The sequence below is a fragment of the Brachyhypopomus gauderio genome, chromosome 2 (genome assembly GCF_052324685.1).
Source record: "Brachyhypopomus gauderio isolate BG-103 chromosome 2, BGAUD_0.2, whole genome shotgun sequence".
Lineage (NCBI taxonomy): Eukaryota > Metazoa > Chordata > Actinopteri > Gymnotiformes > Hypopomidae > Brachyhypopomus > Brachyhypopomus gauderio.
The window spans coordinates 39,366,611-39,381,302 of NC_135212.1; the positions used below are offsets into that span (position 1 = coordinate 39,366,611).

The window sequence follows — 14,692 nt, forward strand, 5'->3', positions numbered from 1 at the left end:
TATGTCTGTACAGCTTTTGTTTGTAGAATGTTGTTTCTGCATAGATGTTAGATATTCTAGTTAGTTCTATGATTTAGGAAAAACTACCTTGAGTATGAGAAAGGCGCTATATTGATTACAGTTGTTGTTATATTATTATTGTTTATTTTAATTATTATTAAATTATGTCTACAATCATGATTTATCTTGAAAAGCATTAAAATGTTTTTATTAAATATGTTGCCAAGTGAATGAGCAACACTTTCTTGAAACACACCTGTTTCCCGCAGCATGCAGGCTATTGGTCTGAACTTAGACGAGTTCACACGCCGTTCTTCCTCTCAGCTAGGAGGGGCAGATACGTATAATGCGCTGACCGCTCACAGCGCTTCTGAAACCACCTGTAGCGGATTTGTACTTTCAGCTTTTCAGCGGACACTCAGTCATCATAATCCGATGGTTCCCCCAATGTCTGCTGAGTGAGAATGAAACAACCTTAGTCGGCAAAAAGTTGCTTTTGTCGTTTTTCAGTTTTACGTGTGCGCACTTGTTTTTACTAACTGAAGACATTTTGCATGTCCAAGTGGATCGCCATGTTATTAGCACATCAACTTATATGTCCACTGTTCGTGGCATTAGGTAAGTGTGATTCGGAGTGTTGTGGTATACTGTTTGCAGATAGCAGTGTCTTAATTTGGAAGAATATGGTGTGTTTATTACACTGATCTTTCTCTTCGGGACGAGTTACGTCTGAAAGTGCCACTATAGGTTTTAAGGACCATGGACAGTCTCGGGTAGAGCGAGAAATCTCATCTGATGACATCCGCGTGATGTTTGTGAGGAGGGCATCTCTGCTGACAACGCGTCTGGCAACATCAAACTATTGTTAACCACGTTAAATATAGTCCTAGTTGTTTTAAATAAACATTTTTACGTGAGTCAACCTGGTAAACCCAGTTAGCCCGTTATTTATTGTCTTGTAAGACTTTTAATTTCAAATTAGAGGGTTGGATAGACCAAGTCAGCTTGAAATCATTAAAGTTTTAAAACGTGTAGACGGTAGAAACAGGCAGTGAACTACACCAGCTGAAGAGAATCCATCGTTCGCATTTTTCTATTTATCGGGCACATGCTTTTTCCCTTTATAGACAGATTTGTGGCAACTGTGTAGATCGTATCTTCCAGTGATGGCACAATACTTTCTTGAAAGAGACCCGTTTCCCGCAGCATGTCGGCTATTGGTTCTGACCTAGATTACTTCAGACACATCGTTCTTCATCGCAGCTCGGAGCGGCAGATGCCTTTAACACGCTGGCTGCTCAGAACCACCTCTAGAGGGTTTCTCTTCCAAGGCAGGACCGACAGGCTCGTACTGCTGACGCTCGTTGTGCGTAGCACCGAGTCTTCAAGTGAAGTGGTCATTTGACACGAGCAGATTACATTTTCGTATGTATTCTGTTATTAATTTGCATGTTTAGATGTAAATGAAATAGAGAGGATTTGATTTGTTCCTCCACACTGTCTGGAAAGGTACTTGAGTGAGTCACGATGCCTCTCAAAAACACTTAAACGCTCACCGAGACGCTGGTGTGTGAGTCAGCGCTTCTGAGAACACTGTGAATGTTGTGGATTAAACACTCCTCTATATTCCGGCTGCTTTAGAAACTTAGGAATTGCCTAACGGCCACTGTGAAAGTGCCTGCCGTGAACACCGCGGTTGCTTTTGGTAAAATAAACATGTGGGCAACTGGAAAAAACACGTTTGTGTATAATTGATCGTGTCTGTAATTCTGTTTTGAGGTGAAGATTACGTCAGTGAGTTTTAGAAGTACATTATTGAATTCTAAATTCCTTACCGCTGTGTTTTTTAAATTGTGTACGTTAAGTCTATGATCTGTCCTCGAAACCAGGAGCAAAACCCCCAGTATTTATTTGAGAAATACCTTCTCTGGTAAACTAGGGTGTCATGTGATTGCCATGTAATCTGAAGACGTCCGCGGAGCAGGAACAGAGGGTTTGGTTTGAGATAGCCACGTGTCATTTAGAAGATGCAGACAGCCACAAAGGCCAGCCTGGATACAGGATGCAGTCTTTCAGGAGTTCCATGCCTTTCAGGCTGTTGTGCAGGTGTGGTTGGCACACGGCCATGCGTAGTCTCAGACTCCATCACCCTAGGGTGTGTCTGATTCTAATAATGTGTGAATGTGTGAGTGTGTGTGTGTGTGTGTGTGGGGGGGGGGGTATGTGTGAAGGTATGCATTGGGTGATACCAATATGATTGTTGTTGTTGTTGATAGCAAACAACAATATCAACAACAATAGTACCAGTAATTAGAAGAAGATTGAAGGAATGAAAGTCTTTTTAATGCTGACCTCTGTCCTGCTGTCTGCCCTGACCTCTGTGCTGACCTCTGTGACCTTTGTGACATCTTGCTGTCCTATTTAAGCGGTCATACATTTTCAACAAAGAAAATACAGCTTTTATTATAAATACTATAAAAGGCAAACTATTTCCTGCTGGTTAATACTCTGGTTAATATTACAGTCAGGTGTTGGCATGTACACTAATACACAAGACAATGGAGGCTCTCCATAAAGATTGAAATACAACACTGTGTGTGTGTGTATGTGTGTGTGTGTGTGTGTTTGTGTATGGGGCAAGAATAAGGTGTAAATTTACAGAGTGGTCGGAGGGAATTGCTTTTGTTTTCTTGTGTGTGTGGGGGGGGGGGGGTACACTCATTCACTCTCACTCCCTCACTAACTCCCTCACTCACACACTCTCTCATTTACTCTCACTCCCTCACTAACTCCCTCACTCGCTCACTCTCTCATTCACTCTCACTCCCTCACTAACTCCCTCACTCACTCCCTCTCTCATTCACTCTCACTCCCTCAATCCCTTTCTCACTCACTCTCACTCCCTCTCTCATTCACTCTCACTCCCTCACTAACTCCCTCACTCACTCACTCTCTCATTTACTCTAACTCCCTCACTCACTCACTCACTCTCTCATTTACTCTAACTCCCTCACTCACTCACTCTCTCATTTACTCTAACTCCCTCACTCACTCCCTCACTCACTCACTCACTCTCTCATTCACCCTCACTCCCTCACTAACTCCCTCACTCACTCACTCTCTCATTTACTCTAACTCCCTCACTCACTCCCTGTCTCCCTTCCTCCCTCTCTCACTCCCTTATACTAAATCATTGCACCATGTCTGTATGGTTGTTCAGATATGTTTAAGCCTACTCAACAGTTAGTGAATCCAGTGATTAACTCCAAGTCTTCTCATAGACAGCAGGCAAACAGACCCGGTGGCCATGTTAGCAGCCGCATTGTTGTGATTTGAACTGTTCAGCAGTGGCAGAACTGCAGACTGGCCCACTTACATACACGTCTGACAGGACACAAGTGTGGAGAAGACCAGTGGCTCAAGACTAGGGACAGGCTGGACTAGGGACAGGGGAATTTTGTCCTCTACCAAGATGACCCTAAGCAGCTCGTTAGTCTGTGTGCTGGAGTGTGCACTAATCTAGTCACAGAATGGTCCTTCCCGTCCTTAGGGTTGCTTTATTCCATTAAAGCCCCATTCAGTTGCTCCACCCATCTGTATCACAAATTAAGCTCATTAATTAACACTGGTCTATTACTTGAAACAGATTTATCCAGTATATATTGCCATTGTGACTGACATTTTGCCATCCTTATTCATCCTCTCTTCCTTGTCTCCCTCTCTTTCTCCCCCAATTTCTCTCCATCCTATGGATTAGAGAGTAACCTTGCTCCTGTAAGTGGACACCATGCACAGGGTGTACATTAATAGGATGTGACAGTCTCTCTCTCTCTGTCTATTTCACTCTCTCTCTTTCTTCCTGTCTCTCTATTGCTCTCTCTTTCCCTTTTGCGATTCTCTGTTCTGAGTACTACTGACCAAGCACTGTTCCTGGCAGCCATCTGTTATCTAATAGTCATTTCGGGTCCTTAGGGAGGTACAGCAGAGGGAGAAATGGCTAAACATGAAAATCAGACAAGCTGAGGAGAATCTGCAGTGATGTTGAGGCTGAACATTTCATCACTGGGTTGGCTGGAGTGTCTACAAAGATCTGAACCCACTGCTGAAGAGGACTCTCCCAAGGGTCACCACAGATCATTTTCCAAACTCACTATTTGCAGTAATTGAAGACAAGAGGCAAATAAATATATATTTATTCCCAGTATCCCTATCTCCTGCTCTTACTGGTTCTGCTGGTAGCCCATGTCTGAATGCTGCTGATGGCTGTGTGTGCTGTGGTTTCCAGGTGAGTTTATACTGACACTATCTGGACACTCCCTCCCACTCAGGGATGTGTCTTCAGGTCCACTCCTTGTCCTGGCCTGGTAGTGGTAGTGTTTGTTTAGCCCCTCTGGTGCTGGTGTTGAACCACTGTGGTGCTGGTGTTTAGCACCAGTAACTGACACCATTTAGTCTATTGTCTGTGTCTTCTGTGATACTTCTCAGAAGTGCAAAGCACATTCATGTCTGTCCGGTGGGTGTGTAGATTGTGGAGTGGAGTAGGAAGGCTGACCTCTCGTTAGCAGGATAAAGGGCTTATTTGGGGGTTTAGATCCTCACAAATCTGTATGAGGAAAAGCTGTGCTGAGAATCTCTGGCTGAGTGATGTGCTGAGATTGAAAAAGTGACTGAATGTAAGAGTGAGAGAGAATGAGAGTGACTGAGGGAGAGTGACTGAGGTAGAGTGACTGAGGTAGCATGCTGAATACTGACACCACTTTGTCTGCCTCCTTCCTGGTGTAGTCATGTACTCCTTCAGTTATCAGCACACTACAGCTCTGCTTACTGCTTAACTAATCCAAACCCTAATCCTAGCACTAACATTAACACTAACATTTACATTTACATTTACATTACACTAATACTAACCCTTACCCAGGAATAGTGTAGTCATGTATTCCTTCACTTATCACCACACTACAGCTCTGATTACTGCTTAACCCTAACACTAACATTAACCCTAACACGAACATTAAGCCTAACACTACAAAGGGTCCCTGCAAGGGGGACAACAGACAGAATTTGTTGTTGTGTAAACTGTCTGGACCATGAAGAATAAGCAGACTATCATCACCATGGCAGCGCCCTGAAGGACACCAGGTTGCTGATGTGGTGCAGCTTTAATAATGCCACGCTTTGTTTATCCGTTCTTGTGTTCTGATTCATCTGTTCTGCTTTGTGGGGTCTGATTCATATGTTCAGGTTCGTCTGTTCTGGTTTGTGTTTTCTGATTCATCCTTTGTGGTTTGTGTGTTCTGAGTCATGTGTTCTGGTTTGTGTGTTTTGGTTAGTTTGTTCTGGTTTGTCTGTTCTGATTCGAGTGTTTTGGTTTGTTTGTTCTGGTTTGTCTGTTCTGTTTCGTGTGTTTTGGTTCATCTGTTCTGGTTCATGTGTTTTGGTTCATCTGTTCTGGTTCATGTGTTTTGGTTCATCTGTTCTGGTTCATGTGTTTTGGTTCATCTGTTCTGGTTTGTGTGTTTTGGTTAATCTGTTCTGGTTCGTGTGTTTTGGTTAATCTGTTCTGGTTCATGTGTTTTGGTTCATCTGTTCTGTTTCGTGTGTTTTGGTTCATCTGTTCTGGTTCGTGTGTTTTGGTTCATCTGTTCTGGTTCGTGTGTTTTGTTTAATCTGTTCTGGTTCATTTATTCTATGATTGTCAGATTTGGGCTCCTATAACATAGTGGTACAGAGCAGTCATCATGTCAGCTGTGCTGGCAGCCATACTAAATACAGCAATAACATCTACCCTAGCAAACTGTTGCACATCATGGGACCTTCGCCTGTAAGTAGTGTACATTGGTACACTACAGTGCATTGTGGGTAACAATATAGTGAACTACATAAGGAATCTGAATTGTCTGAATTTGGACAAAGCTTCAAAATGGTTGACAGTCTAAATGGCACACTAAGCAGACAGGGCTCGAGTTCAAAATGTATTCTTTGTAAAATTGTAAACACTGTGCAAAACAATGTGTCTTGTCATGTAACCTTTGGCTGAAAAAGTGTCAGTGAGCTTAGGGGGAGGGGAGGGGTGGGAGTGGGGTAGGATTATAGTAGTGTACAAGGCTAATCTAAATACCTCATGAGGACACTATTATAAGATTGTGTGTGTGAAAAAGACAGAGAGAGAGAGGCAGAAGAGAGGGAAATAGGGAGAGAGAGAGAGGGGGAGAGAGAAAGAGGTAGGGAGGCCTGTCAGAGGTGATAGAGAAGGTTATGGTAATCAGACACCTGCTGCACTGCCATTACAGTCGCGTCTTTGATGTAGCAGCTCACGACTGCAGACAACATCAGCCTCAGGGCCCCCCGTCTCTCTCTCCCGGTCCTCATCTCTCTCCCTGTCCCCCCTCTCTCTCTCCCGGTCCTCATCTCTCTCCCTGTCCCCCCTCTCTCTCCCTGTCTCTCTCCGTCCCCGTCTCTCTCTCCCTGTCCCCGTCTCTCTCTCCCCGTCTCTCTCTCTTCATCCCCCGTCTCTCTCTCTCCCTGTTCCCTGTCTCTCTCTCCCCATCTCTCTCTCCGTCCCCCGTCTCTCTCTCTCCGTCCGTCTCTCTCTCCCTGGTCCCCGTCTCTCTCTCCCTGTCCCCGTCTCTCTCTCTTTCCGTCCCTGTCTCCCCCCCTCTCTCCCCGTCTCTCTCTCCTTCTCTCTCTCTCTCCCCGTCTCTCTCTCTCTGTCCCCATCTCTCTCTCCTTCTCTCTCTCTCCCTGTGCCCCTGTCTCTCTCTCAATGTCTATCTTAGGGTTAGTGTTATGGTTAGTATCAATGGTTGTATCAGTGTTTCTTAATTCTCAGGCTCAAGCTGGAATTTGGGGAGATGGAGAGAGTGAGAGTGATAAGACACACACACCCAGTGCCAACGCTGATTACTGAGCCTGACGTCCTGACCTGCACATACCCTACAGCTCATGGGTGCTCACACATACAAACATACAGACTTACAGACATTTACTCACACAATCCTCTGTCCTTACAGATCTCTCTCTCCCTTAAATACACACGAACACACACACACACACACACACACACACACACACACACACACACACACACACACACACACACACACACACACACACACACACACACACACACACACTATTTCTGGAATGCTAATCCAGTCGTGAAGCTGGAGTTGTTTCCATGGCAACCTCAGAAGGTGCCTGCACGCTTCTACAACAGACCTTTGAAGCTCCTTTCCTTACTCACGCGTCTTCCTGTCTGAGAACACAGGATTCTGCTGCAGAGCCTGGTCCTGGTCCTGAACTACACAGAGCCTGGTCCTGGTCCTGAACAACACAGAGCCTGGTCCTGGCCCTGAACAACACAGAGCCTGGTCCTGGTCCTGAACTACACAGAGCCTGGTCCTGGTCCTGAACAACACAGAGCCTGGTCCTGGTCCTGAACTACACAGAGCCTGGTCCTGGTCCTGAACAACACAGAGCCTGGTCCTGGTCCTGAACTACACAGAGCCTGGTCCTGGTCCTGAATATAACAGAGCCTGGTCCTGGTCCTGAACTACACAGAGCCTGGTTCAGAGTCCCTGGCCTCTCATTGGTAACAGACGGGATTGTGTAGAAAGGGAGTAAGTGCTTTGTAAGTGCGTTTGTGTGTTTGTGTAAGTGCGTTTGTGTAATTGATTGTTTAGGTGTGGGCACAATAAACTGCAGGCAGTATCTGACTCATTGGACTCATGAAACTACAGACCAACCTGCATACTCAATGAATCCAAACACAAACACACCTTATTCTACCAGGAACATAACACACCTGTTCTCGTCTGTGTGCTGTCTGTTTGGCTAGTTGTTCTGAAAGACATTTCACATCCTTGAATCCTGTTGTAGTCCACGTAGTGTCCCCACCAAAGAGCAGACAAGGCGAGCAGAGAGTGATTTGAGCTACACTCACAGTTAGCCATGTTTCCCCTTTGAACAACCCTGGGTGTTTTTGTCATTTCCAGACTGAAAGATGTAGAAATCCTCTGGATGGTGTGGTCCCAAATGTTTCATCTCCAATAGCAAGGTGCTAAATTGATCATTTACAGAATAATCAACTTGATTCATAATATTTGCTTGGCAATGCTTGGGAATCCTTGCTAGTAGTGGCTAACAGGTTATGGCTAGCAGCTTAGCAATGCTGCTTCCGTAAGCAATGTTTACTAAACATGCTGACGTAGACCATGACAATGTAATTCTAAGCTTGGGGCCAACATGATTGTGCCCTACAGCTCACTATTGTAAGTGTGTTGAACAAGCGCACAATGTTTTCAAATGATCGGTGAGACAAACACTGATGGACCGGCCCTGTGCTCACCGAACAGACTGCTAGGAGACAAACTGGCTTGTATGAAAGACAGGGCTGGACTGGTAATCTGGCGTACCGGGCATTTGCCCAGTGGGCCGACAGTCCTCAGGAGCCGATGGATTTTTTTTCTTCCCTTTTTTTTCTAAGAGACCGGCCCACAATTTAGAGGGGGCGGCCCATTGGCCCATCTTCAATATAGACAGTGGACTGAACCAATCAGGATATAGGACGAAAGTGACCCCACCCTTTCTCTGCGTGGTTCGCTGTAACCATAGTTGCCAGGTTTGCGGTTTTCACGCCAAATTGGGCTTGTTTGAAAATCCAGCCGCGGGTAAAAATTCTGGGGTCGCAGGGTGCAGTTTTTTGGGCTACTTTTGAGTTGGGCTACCGCGGGAGTTACAAGTCAGCAGAAGCGGCAGAAAGGGGGAGCGGAGAAGTTACTAGGGGTGGGTATCACCACTGATTTCCCAGTTCGATTCGATTCCGATTCACAAGGTCCCAATTCAATTCGATTTTCCATTCGATCCAATCCGATTCAATATCGATTCTTGTAGAGAAATTTCAGTTACAATAAAAAGTGTAGTTTGAATGTGAAATATTGTAATGATACAAGGATAACTCAAACTTTATTACAATGTATTAAGATATTAGTGTTTATACTGTGATATTAGTGTTTTTATATTAATTAATGCACACACTTCCACATAGCTCCATTACCAGAAAAGGCATTAAAAGCGGTTTTGAACAGCCCTTTAAAGTGCAAATTAAATTTTTTTTTTTACATGTAAAAAAACATTTATGAACATTGTTCTGAATATTGTAAACATTAGGGTCCAAAAACTAAAACTTATTCATGACTGCTTTTTGACATCATGGAGATTGTCAAAATTTTCTGCAAGAAAATGAGCTGATCAACATGTTGAGGAGTGAGACAGCTCCTTTGTGCAGTACCAATATTGCCAGCTATTGAGAAAACTTCACAGCTTTATACTTGAGAGTCGCGACCGGCGTGAGGGTCCGCGCACCGAAAACGACCGAAAACAAAGTCATGTTTGCTGGGTTTAAACACCTTTACAAGGTGGAATTAAAGCACATCACGCGAGATAAAACGCAAGACGTTAAAACGGTACACATATGCGGGGAAAATTAGCCAATTCTAAAGATCGATCTCAGGTTTAATAAATCGATATCGAATCATTCAAATGAAGATCGATTTGAATTGAAAAATCGATTTTTTAAACACACCCCTAGAAGTTACGCACAAAGAAATTGAAAAGTCTCAATGTAGATGCTACAAAATGTGTAAAAATCACAGACATGTTCGCTGCTGTAGCCTCCGCGTCCTCTGTACGTGAAGACAGCAGCAGCAGACAGGGAGAGCAGCAGCCAGAGATGCAGGCTTGTGAAAGAGAAACCGAAGGACAGACTGAGAGGGAAAGTGTAGTACGTAAGCAGGTAGTAACGTTAGGATAACACAGGGACTTTATTACATGAGAATGATGAGCAATGGCGATTGATTAGTATCAATATCAAATCAACTCAAATATATTTGTATAGCGCTTATTAATTGGTATTTGCATACTTCCCAAAATTGGGCAGCCACGCGCCCTTGTTCTGATAAAATAGCAAATGGTCAAGACTGAGAAGTGTTGGATGAGCAGCAAGAGTCCATTTTAGGCTATCATAGCATTTTAGATATTTAGGTTAAAGGTGAGTTGAAAGGCTGCATAGTAGTTTAAAATTTGTAGCCTCTATGCTGTAGTTCAACATGTTTTAAAAAGCACTCAAACAAGTAAAATTACAGATTCTAAAACTTATAAATGATAAATAAAAGCTTTGCAATTTAAGCATGGCTACAATAAGTGTAAAAAATATATAAAAGTAATATTAGCAAAAGATATGCCCACACTGAATAAGGGAGGGAGCACCTTTAACCTGAAGAATTAGAATTGAGCTGTTATATCTGAGAAATTCAGATAATACATAGGCTATTAGAGATGATTTCAATAAAATCATAAAAGTGATTGTGATCTAATAATGCTAAGATTGAATCCAATAACTTTAACCAGTAATTAATTTTTTTTCATGTCGTACCCCACATACATAAATTACAAGTCGGCTGTGCTCCGCTAATTATGAGAGGCCGGTCTAGACCAAAAATGCCAGGGCCGATTTTTTGTCCCAGTCCAACCCTGATGAAAGAGGTTTGCAATGTTTCGGTCAGCAACTGTTAGTGATGTCATATGTAATCAAGATCCAACAATATTACTTTTGAAGAAAATGTGGTGGTGTTTGTGTAAGTGTGTTTGTATAAGTGTGGTTGTGTTTTTGTATAAGTGTGGTTGTGTGTTTGTATAAGTGTGTTAGTGTGTTTGTGTAAGTGTGCTTGTGTGTTTGCATAAGTGTGTTTGTGTAAGTGTGCTTGTATGTTTGTGTTAGTGTGCTTGTGTGTTTGTGTAAGTGTGGTTGTGTAAGTGTGTTTGTGTGTTTGCATAAGTGTGTTAGAGTAAGTGTTTGTACTGCAGTGTTGTTTCTTACAGTATGCATTCCATCACAGTGTGCTTGTATGTATGTTTGTATATATGAGTTTGTATATATGTTTGAATATGTGGGTTTGTATGTGCTTTTATGCAATTGTGAGTCAGTTTTTCAAGAAGTCAAACACAGCTCTGGGATGGCAAGTCTTTGACTAAGATACTCTATTTCTGTTTTGTGCGTGTATATCTGTGTGTGTGTGTGTGTGTATCTGTGTGTGAGCAGACGTGTGTATTTATCTCCAAATGTCACCATGATGATAGGAAAATGTTCCAACTTTAACATGGTGGGAATATTTGACTGATCCTCATGTGGAATAAATTCTTTTCTTTCTTTTACAAAACATGCTGGCGTTGCCTGAAAAAGTGTCAGTGAGCTTAGGGGGATGGTGGGGAGTGGGGGCAGATTATATAGCTACTGTAGTGTACAAGGCATATCTAAATACCCCATGAGGACACTTACAAGATTGTGTGTGTGTGTGTGTGTGTGTGTGTGTGTGTGTGTGTGTGTGTGTGTGTGTGTGTGTGTGTGTGTGTGTGTGTGTGTGTGTGTGTGTGTGTATGTGTCTGCCCGTGTGCCTGTGAATGCGAGTGTCCAAGTAAGTGTGGATGGGGGAAAGGAGAAACTAGCTCCAAGGTCAGCCTGTCCCCAACACACACACACACACACACACACACACACACACACTGATTCATTCATAAACAGAAGTTCCAGACCACACACACACACACACACACACACACACACACACACACACACACACACTCACTCACTCTTGGTGAGAGTGTTGAGCAGTACACACCGTGAAGATAAACAGCTGCTTTCTTCTCTCTCTCTCACACATGTCAGAGTTTCCATAGCAACTCTGCAATGTGGTACACCATGGAACTAGGTTAGCACGGAGTCCCCCGGTAACAACAGCAGTGACGATGAGTGACAACAGGGGGTTCTCCTGCTCTGGGGTTCTCCTGAGTTCTTGTAAGGTATATTGCAATATGTATCAATATCAATATCACAATACAGTGTTTGGTGCATATTGTACAGTTCTGTTTATTATGGGAACCTGGAGGGCGATAAATCACAATGATGTGAAGATTAGTGGGAAGGATGGAGTGATAGCATGAGTCTCAAAAGAAGAGACTGAAAGAACTGAGTCCTCCTGTCACATTCACTGTGTTTGTGATAAACATTGTGGATAAGTGAGGTTGCTGGTGTTGTGATTTCTATAGTGATGGTGTCTATGAGATCTGTGGAATATGAACACAGGAACCACATTATGGAAAGGAAATGAACTTTAAGGATTCTAGCAAGATGGATTCAGTGTAAGTTAGAGCACATGTGTCTGTAGTGGAGTTGTCCTAATTTATCTGTTTCAGTAAGTGCTGTATCTGCCCCCTAATTCACACATCAGACCAGGGCGAAACTTCACCTGGAGTGAGTAATTACAGCCAACAGATAACAAGCAACAATGTTAGGACAAGAAATCTGGAATTTAACCAAATCTAAGGCAAACGTAATTAAACTCAAAACCACCTTAACCAGCCACAGGAGGTTCCAAGAGAGCAGATATAAAGCACACACTACATTAGACACGTGTGGAACAACACCAACATCCTGAAGGCCTTGTGTCAGTTACTGTAGCTTTGTGTTCACCTAACTGTACAGAGCTCTGACCCTGACCCCCAGACATCCGCACACTCCTCCACACCCAGTCACCTCCACTAACCCCTACACACATACCCAGTCACCTCCACTAACCCCCTACACACATACCCAGTCACCTCCACTAAACCCCTACACACATACCCAGTTACCTCCACTAACCCCCTACACACATACCCAGTCACCTCCACTAACCCCCTACACACATACCCAGTCACCTCCACTAACCCCCTACACACATACCCAGTTACCTCCATTAACCCCTACACACATACCCAGTCACCTCCACTTACCCCTACACACATACCCAGTCACCTCCACTAACCCCTACACACTTACCCAGTCACCTCCACTAACCCCTACACACATACCCAGTCACCTCCACTTACCCCTACACACATACCCAGTTACCTCCACTAACCCCCTACACACATACCCAGTCACCTCCACTAACCCCCTACACACATACCCAGTTACCTCCATTAACCCCTACACACATACCCAGTCACCTCCACTTACCCCTACACACATACCCAGTCACCTCCACTAACCCCTACACACATACCCAGTCACCTCCACTAACCCCTACACACATACCCAGTCACCTCCACTTACCCCTACACACATACCCAGTTACCTCCACTAACCCCTACACACATACCCAGTTACCTCCACTAACCCCTACACACATACCCAGTTACCTCCACTAACCCATACACACATACCCAGTCACGTCCACTAACCCCTACACACATACCCAGTCACCTCCACTAACCCCCTACACACATACCCAGTCACCTCCACTAACCCCCTACACACATACCCAGTTACCTCCACTAACCCCCTACACACATACCCAGTCACCTCTACTAACCCCTACACACATACCCAGTCACCTCCACTTACCCCTACACACATACCCAGTTACCTCCACTAACCCCTACACACATACCCAGTTACCTCCACTAACCCCTACACAAAAACCCAGTTACCTCCACTAACCCCCTACACACATACCCAGTCACCTCCACTAACCCCTACACACATACCCAGTCACCTCCACTAACCCCTACACACATACCCAGTCACCTCCACTAACCCCCTACACACATACCCAGTCACCTCGACTAACCCCTACACACATACCCAGTCACCTCCACTAACCCCTTCACACATACCCAGTCACCTCCACCAACCCCTACACACATACCCAGTCACCTCCACTAACCCCTACACACATACCCAGTTACCTCCACTAACCCCTACACACATACCCAGTCACCTCCACTTACCCCTACACACATACCCAGTTACCTCCACTAACCCCTACACACATACCCAGTTACCTCCACTAACCCCTACACACATACCCAGTTACCTCCACTAACCCCTACACACATACCCAGTCACCTCCACTAACCCCTACACACATACCCAGTCACCTCCACACGTTTGTTCATGTCTGTTAAGATCTTTAATGATGAGCTTGAAACCCTCCTCAGTCAATTCACTATTGTAGCAAACCCATTCATTCTTCTCAGTGACTTCAACCTTCCATCTGACAGACTCCATTCTTCCTGCATTTTTCCACTGTTGTCGTCATTTGATCTTCCCATCAAGCAGTCTCCTCCGACACAGGGCAGGCAACATTCTGGACCTGGTCTTTACACAGGCCAGCAGAACATTGAACATCACAGTCACCCCCTTCACCCCTCTCAACATCACAGTCACCCCCTTCACCTCTCACACCATCACAGTCACCCCCTTCACCTCTCACACCATCACAGTCACCCCCTTCACCTCTCACACCATCACAGTCACCCCTTCACTTCTCACACCATCACCACTCACACCATCATTTACATTTTACATTTTATGGCAGTTGGCAGACGCCCTCATCCAGAGCGACTTACATTTTTATCTCATTTTTTATACAAGTGAGCAATTGAGGGTTAAGGGCCTTGCTCAGGGGCACCTCAGTCATGGCCTCAGGTCTGGGAATCGAACCCACGACCCTCTGGTCACAAGACCAGTTCCCTAACCGTCCCAAACTGCCCATCACAATCACCCCCTTCACCCCTCACACCATCATAGTAGCTCTGGATAAGAGCATCTGCTAAATGCAGTAAATGTAAATGTAAATCAAAGTCACTCCCT

General features: G+C 44.5%; 1 protein-coding gene across 4 annotated transcripts in view; it reads left to right on the forward strand.

Moving 5' to 3' along the window:
- The first annotated feature begins 331 nt into the window (after nucleotides 1-331).
- Nucleotides 332-14,692, forward strand: part of LOC143504158 (uncharacterized) — a 35,058-nt gene continuing 20,697 nt past the window's right edge. For 3 of the 4 annotated variants that reach the window (XM_076995734.1, XM_076995732.1, XM_076995733.1), the window contains exon 1: nucleotides 332-618. In XM_076995734.1, coding sequence (XP_076851849.1) covers nucleotides 555-618 — 64 coding nt within the window. In that variant the 5' untranslated portion in view covers nucleotides 332-554. The remainder of the gene's footprint in view (nucleotides 619-14,692) is intronic. The other variant, XM_076995735.1, reaches the window with a different exon arrangement.